The sequence below is a fragment of the Gekko japonicus genome, unplaced genomic scaffold (genome assembly GCF_001447785.1).
Source record: "Gekko japonicus isolate JY-2015 unplaced genomic scaffold, Gekko_japonicus_V1.1 scaffold2180, whole genome shotgun sequence".
Taxonomy (NCBI): Eukaryota; Metazoa; Chordata; class Lepidosauria; order Squamata; family Gekkonidae; genus Gekko; species Gekko japonicus.
The window spans coordinates 173,148-180,292 of record NW_015162016.1 but is presented as its reverse complement, the minus strand read 5'-3'; the positions used below and the strand labels follow the sequence as shown (position 1 = coordinate 180,292).

General features: G+C 54.2%; 1 protein-coding gene across 1 annotated transcript; it reads right to left on the bottom strand.

Annotated features, from left to right (window-relative positions):
- Positions 1 to 285: 285 nt before the first annotated feature.
- Positions 286 to 4,255, bottom strand: MAFB (v-maf avian musculoaponeurotic fibrosarcoma oncogene homolog B). The gene is made up of 2 exons (XM_015405491.1): positions 2,714 to 4,255; positions 286 to 2,303 (listed from the first exon to the last, which is right to left on the bottom strand). Exons 1-2 carry the CDS (start codon positions 3,685 to 3,687, stop codon positions 2,249 to 2,251), a joined length of 1,029 nt encoding a protein of 342 aa, XP_015260977.1. The 5' UTR covers positions 3,688 to 4,255; the 3' UTR covers positions 286 to 2,248.
- Positions 4,256 to 7,145: the final 2,890 nt, after the last annotated feature.

Here is a 7,145-nt window from a genome sequence, read left to right as displayed (position 1 = left end):
GAAGACTGTAAGCCTATTCACACATATTTTGACATCGGCCTCATCGAAAGCAGCCGGGCCTATTCCGAAAATAAATGCGCCCAGGATCTAGGTTCACGGCCCCGCCCTCCCTCTTAGTGTTCCTTGCATATATTTCTCGAGATCGGTAGCCCGGCTACTTAAATACAGGGGAGGAGGGGCCCAAATTTGTTTCTAGGAGAAAAACACACCCCTCCCAAAAAAAGAAAATGCCATTTCACTGGTATTAGTAAGCAAAATAGGAAACAATTTTAATTACCAGGGAAAACAAACAAACAGAAACCAGTCTGAATAAAACTACAATAAGACCAAGAGGTTTTCTTTTAATATTTTTTTCATATCATAAGCAGGATTTGAAATTGATCCCTTCAGAACTTTTACATGAAATAAAAAGAATTTTTGTTTTTTTCTGCAGCTGTAACCTTGCGACTTCAACACAGTTGAATCCGTAAAAACCCATAAAGCTTGAGGGGGGTCTTTTTTTTCCTGATGCATGACTAAATACCCACAATATTTAAAACGGCAAGCACCATGCTCTTCATTTATGACGATTCTTGGTATTACTGTTAATTTATAAACTAATACAAACTTAAAATGCATCCGGCCAGCAGTGCCAGCAAATCCCTAAAAGGAAACTAAAACATTAAAAAAAAAAGTTTTCATTTTGGTATTTTTTTTGTCAGTGCAACATAAAATCCTTTTACTGACCTGCAGGAGGAAAAAAAATAAACCCAAAAAAGAAAAGAAAAAAACCAAAAACATAAGACTCCAAAATATTATTACTTTACCAAGTTGGGAAGAAAATTTGGCTAAACTCTCACTGGCTGATTGAAGTTGGCAAAAGAATACACGCGAAAGGGGGGAATATACCCCCCTCCAAACAGGCATGTTTTAAAAGGAGCCGGTTCCTTCTCCCCTCACCCCCCGGCCCCCCCCGTGCATCCAGAATTCATTCAGATTTTTGCACCGATCAACTGAACTCCAATCACAACTCAAGCACGTGAGCTGCTAAGGACGCGGCCTCTGCGATCTTTCGGCTCGAAGAAATGAAGCGGCCAATTGTTGCTGGGTGGACGGGGGGCGGGGGCGGGAACAGGGCCCTCGAAGCTCTTGTCCCTGTTCCTGGGCGGACGAGGAAATCAGGTGCCCAGGACAAAAGACGGGTAGAGAGTAATGGGCCGCCGCCCATACATGGAGGTGGCCCACCGCCCCTTCCACTAACTTACTGCCTCGTTATATATACATTCCTGCCTCCTCGGACATTTAAGTCTAATGCAGCCCAATGGAGTTTATGCCACCGATGGCGGCAGATTTGACTTCCAAAGTTAGGGGGGGGGGCGTCGAGGTTAGGTTTGACATTCTGTGCCCCAACCAACAAAAACCAAAATGAAAACTAAAGGTTAAAAAAAAAAAAGAGTTACAACTTGAAAAAGTGCCCCAAATATACAAAGTTGTTTTCTGAATGCAAAAATGCCCAGAAACCTTATTTATGCGTAAGTCATTGTTTTGGCCTAAGGAACGACCGTAACCAGCGATAACCAGCCTGCTGAAATGTTCTCCTGTTGGGTTTTTTTCCTTTTATTTTTCCCTCCGCTGTGCGGGTGGAAATGGCCGATATTTACAAGCTTAACCCGGGGCCCAATCCACCCAAGGGTGCTGTTTGCGCAGCAGCCCCCATTAATGGCACTGGGAGACCTTCCCGGTGGATTGGGCCCAGACTTTTTCATTTTAAAAAAAGAAAGAGAATAGGAACAAACAATTGCACGAGCAGTAGAAAGAGGGCTTTTATATAGAGAGATAAACTCCTGACATAGTCTTACTCAATGAAAAAACAAAACACAGTAACAACGGGAGGAGGGAGCTATGGTCGATGATCAACGACATGCGAAAAGTTAAACAAGAAAAAAAAATGGTACAAAATAGAAGTTACCATACATGTCCAGCATGCAGGATTAATATTTTTAATGCAGATTTTTTGTAACTTTTTTTTCTCCTATATAATCAAGCAGGCAATAAAACCGAGGAGAGGTCTTGGTTCTCGCCCTTTCCTCTCTTGCAAGAAACGTCCCATCTGAATTCTGTCAAACTCTCTCAAGGCAGGCAACACACACGAAGCTTGCATTTATCGTCCTCTCTCTGCATTTGTCCGGGTCTCACTTTTGTGCATTCGCCCTCTTTATTATTTTTTTCTTCCTTTTTAAAAACAAAACAAAACTCCAAAGCAGATATTCTAGATGGCTTGTCCGGGGCCCATCCCTTTGTTTTGCAAAGTCCAGGATAAAGTTCTACAAGCAAGCAATCGATTGGTATAAAACATTTTCCTTCTGCAACCAGTCCTTTTTTTTCCCCTCTCCCCCGCCCCACCCCCATCGCTTCCACCTTTCCCTCTCTAGCTGGCCCAACTACCAGGCTAAGTTGCTTCCCTCCCCTCCCCCTCCGATCTTCACAGCTAACCTAGAATAAGACGCGAAGGTTGCAAGCAGACCGCGAAGTCATGGATGACAGGCAACCCCGCCGCCGCCCCCCAGGCCTGGCCTTTCTCCTTCTGACTCTCTTTCTTTCTCTCTCTCTCTCTCTGCTCAAGAGGGGACATGGATGGAGATGTCAGCGGATGGGAGAGGGGGGCAAGTGAGGGTGAGTGGGGAGGGGGGGAAAGCTCAGTTGGTTGGTTTTTTGTTTTTTTTAAAGGACTCACATGAAGAACTCGGGAGAAGACGGGTTGTCACTGGTGGAGCCGGCCTCTCTGAAGCCGTTGCTGGCCAGTTTCTCGCACTTGAGCTTGTAGGCGTCTCTTTCTCTGGCCAGCCGGGAGACCTCTTGCTTGAGCTGTTCCACCTGCTGGATAAGCTGGGTCTTCTCGTTCTCCAGGTGATGCTTCTGCTGGACCCGCTTGTACCTGCAAGACTGGGCATAGCCTCTGTTCTTCAAGGTCCTCCTCTTCTGCTTGAGACGGATCACCTCGTCTTTGGTGAAGCCCCTCAGGTGCCGGTTGAGCTCTCGCACGGACATGGAGACCAGCTGGTCGTCCGAGAACCTGTCCTCCACGCTGCTGGAAGAGGAGGAGGAGGAGGAGGACGAGGGGTGCGGCTGGTGCGTGTTGGGGAGCTGCTGGGAGGAGCTGGAGGCGGTCGACGGGGTGGGAGACGCCTGGTGGTGGTGTGGGTGGTGGTGATGGTGCGGGTGCCCCGGGCCGGCCAGGTCTTCGTGGGTCCCCCCCCCATACTGGTGGTGGTGGTGCTGGTGCTGATGGTGGTGGTGCTGATGGTGGTGGTGGTGAGCGGCCGCCCGGAAGCTCTCGAAGCTCTGGAGCGGCTGGGGCACTTGGTGGGACCCGATGAGGGCTTCCACCGCGTCCTCGGGGGTGAGGTTGAGGGTCTCCGGATTCATCTGCTGGTAGCTGTTGGCCATCCAGTAGAGGTCCTCCAGGTGAGTCTTCTGCTCGGTGGGGCTGAAGCTGGGCGAGGAGGGCACCGAGCTGCAGGGGGTGCTGATGGGCGTGGAGGAGACCGACCCGGCCGGCTGGAGGCGCGTGCAGTGGCGGACCGGGCGCTCGGCTCTGCCCAGCGGCTCCTTCTTCACGTCGAACTTCATCAGGTCGAAGTCATTGACGTACTCCATGGCCAAGGGGCTGGTGGGCAGCTCGGGGCCGATGCTCAGCTCGCCGGCCATCGCGGCGGGGCGGGCGGAGGGGGGCTCGGAGGGGGGCTGGCGCGCTGGCTCGCCGCCTCACTCCAGGGTCCAGAGCGCCTCGCCGCCGGCCAGCCCGCAGAAACTTGCTCTTCGCCGCAGCCCGGCCGAGGAGCGAGCGAGCCAGCGACACCCCTCGGGGCGGGCGCGGTGCCGCTCCTGCTCGCCGCCTGCGCTGCAAAAGAGGCCACTGCCACGCTCCCGCGCCCGGCCCGCTTGCCAGAAACCCGCTGGCAAAGGAATGGGAGAAGGGAACGGAAGGCGCCCGCCCGGCACAGGCGGCTGCGGCTGCAGAGCGGAGGGCGGGGGAAGAAAGGCTGCCGCTGGCTGGCGTTTGTAAGTCCGGAGGTCTTGCGCGACCCGCTCTCCGCGCAACTTTTCACTGGCTCCGTGCGCAAGAGCCGGTGGGCGCTGGGCTGCTTGCAAGCGGCGGAGTGGCGATCGCGCGGCGAAAGGGCGGGCGGAAGAAAGAAGCAGCAGCGGCGGCGGCACGGAGCGCCGAGCGAGCGAGTGAGCGGACTGCGCCCGGCTCCCAGCCGCAGCCTCCAGCGCTGAGTGAACAGCTGTGATTCGCCCAGCCGCCCCTCTTGGCTACTTATAGCGCCTTCCTCGCTGACACTCAGGCGGAGGGGGCGGGGCCCGAGGAGCCCTCCGACCAATCGCGGCCGGGACGCCGGAGTTCTCGGGGTAGCCGGGGGCGGGGCCCGGCTTGAAAGAGGGTGACAGCTCGCAGCCAGTCAGCTGACGGGCAGCTGGAGAACCGGCCCTCGCAGCCAGCCGGGGGGGGGTCTTCTTTTTTAAACCCCCCTCACCCCCGTTCTTTCACGTATCAATCGTCCCCGTCCCTTTCCCTGCCTGTCTACGGCTTGGCCACTGACCCGCCAGTCCCAAGCAGTTCCGTGACTTCGCTCTCCCTCCCCTCCCCCCCCTTTCCATTATGCTAAAGGAAACAAAAGAATTACTTTGCAAGCGGGGATTGATGGGGATGAGAGTTGCAAGGAAGAGAATCGGTTGCAACTCTCCCCCCCCCCTTCGGGAGTGGGAGGAGTATTGTTTCAAAACGGTGGAGGAGAAAGTTTGGCCGTGCGTGCGTGCGCAGTCGTGCACGTGTATATTGGACAGAAGAGTGGAACGCAGAGAATATGTTCTTTCACGTTCGCCTCCTGGTTTGCAGGCTCCAGTTTACTAGCTGGCGTTATGTAAGTCAAGAGGGGCAGAAAAGTCACCCCCTTTCGCACGCGCGCGTTAGCAGTCACTCTAAAAGCAAGCGAAACCGCGTAAGGGCGCGGGGGCGGGGACACCAGAACTCTGCTTCAGGCCCGGGGATGGTCTATGATTTCCCCTTCTCCGAGACTGCCTCCACAGCGTGCAAAGAAGGACGTGTTTTGCAAGATTTGGGGCGCGAGGGGAGGGGCGTCCGGCCACGGGACTGTGTTTTTGTTTGAGCATTTTGTAACAGTTAAGAAAGATTAAGGCGCCCTCCTCGCTCTATTTTTTCTCCTGACGCCTGGGTTCTTACTTCAAACGGACATAAAGCGTGACCCCAAGTGGTTGCTTTGAGAATTACGTCGACTAAAGCGTAGAGGAAAAATGCTCACGGCACTGGGTGAAACTGAAGCATCGATGTGCGAAAAATAGAAAGCGCGGGGATGCCCAAAGTTAAGTCTGTACTCGGCGAGATCTGGTTCCCTACTCATGCACAGCTGTGCCCAGAGCTGTGGCCGTTCTCCACGTGAAATGTTTGAGTTCTCCACCTACCTGCTATCTTCACACAGAAAGTAAATTTTCTTCCTCCTTATGGAATAGCCCTTAACTAAAACCCGGACGGAGTTATGGGGGAGGGGGTTACGTTATCCTAGTCCGCAAACCGCTAGGTACAATGGAACGCAGAGTGTGCAATGCTCCTGTGAATCACCAGCACCATATTGAGGTGCAGCACAGGTGTGTTCTTACCTTCCCCCTCCCCTTTTGACCTAAACCTGTTTCTTTCGGAACAAGCGCCGTTGCAAGTCAGTTGCACAACGTACGGGCTTGTGGGATTCGGGGGTGGGGATCTCCCGAGTGGGCCGTGAGCGACGCTACTCACTCACGTGCAAGGAAGCCCCCTGGACACCAGAGGAGGCGGCTTCCGAGAGGCCGAGTTAGACATTCTACTCCCCATAAACTGTGACTGTGTCGCGACCGGGAAGAGCGACAGAAAGGCCCGCAGAGGCAAGCTGCAAGCCAGCCACCTGTTGGAATAGCCCAGATCCAAATGCAGAGGGAGGGAGGGAGGGGGAGAGAGAGACCCCCTTGGTATTTGAGGCGTTCGGGTGCTGGCGTTTGTATAGCAATGGGATGGAAAGTCTGTGCCTGACTTTCGAATTTCTCCACAATCCGTAACACACACATCCATCTATCCATTCCTCTCTCTTGCCTTCCATGCGCCTAGCCCCAAAACACCTTCAGGTCGGAAGATTCCGCGACTGCTTCCCTTATCAGTCAGTAAATCCGAATCCAACGGGGCCGATTCCTTAATTGCGCCGCCTCTCCCTGTTTGAAATGCTCTGGGATCGCAGCCAATTCTAGGCAGAAGACGGCAGCTCCGCCCGCCAATTAACCGGAGCGCCGATTTAGCCAGAAGAGAGCGCAAGCACCGAGGGGAACCTCCCGGCCTCCTGGTGACTAGATGGACGCTCCTCGCCTCGGGAATCCGGATTCCGCTGAGGAGGCCGAGCTTGGCGAAAGGATTCAGCGATCCTTAACCTACAGCCCCACCAATCCCCAGCCCAGTTCCGTCGGAGAATCCAGGGGGACGTGTGTGCACCCACGCCTGGTCTACACAGCCGCTGAAAGCCAGGTGCATTGGAGTCAGCGGGGCTGTTCCCCGATGGCCGCAATCCAGGCCGGAACTGCGGAAGAGCTAAAGCTCCATTGGCTAGAGCAGCGCTCGGACTCACCGGTCCCAATTCCACCGGAATCGAAGGGGCTGTGTGTTTAGAATCGGGACCTTAGCCCGCTCCAAAGTGGGCCTCCAGTCGCAGTCTGGCCTCACTCCCCGCGACACGTTTACACCGAAGTAAATCACTCCATCTGTGTGGAGTGGAGCTAGCGCTGAAATGAAATTAAGCCCCATCGACCCCACTGTGTAAACTTGTTCGGGATGGCGCGGCTCCGCGGTGCCCACGCCTCGGGCCGATTTCCTCGGCACAAAATTCCGCCGGGGGGGGGGGGGGAGGAATAACTCAGTAGCCGTCTTTTCTAAATATTTTTGTTGACCACCCGATCCTGAACAGGTTCACTCAGGAGGAAGCGCCATTGAATTTACAGGGATTTTTGCTTCCCAGAGAGTGGCTTCGGAGCCACACTTGGGCTGTGGATCGGGGCCATTCAGCTTCGGCCTAAATAAATAGGTCAAAAATATTATTTCAATGGTGGAGGGGATCCCCCCCCCGCCTAAC

Bases quoted from the DNA above. Each gene is read 5' to 3' on its own strand.
- MAFB (XM_015405491.1), bottom strand. From the start codon at position 3,687: ATGGCCGGCGAGCTGAGCATCGGCCCCGAGCTGCCCACCAGCCCCTTG. The intron at 2,304-2,713 runs GTGAGTCCTTTA...GCTTGCTTGTAG, and splicing joins TCTTCTCCCGAGTTCTTCAT to AACTTTATCCTGGACTTTGC.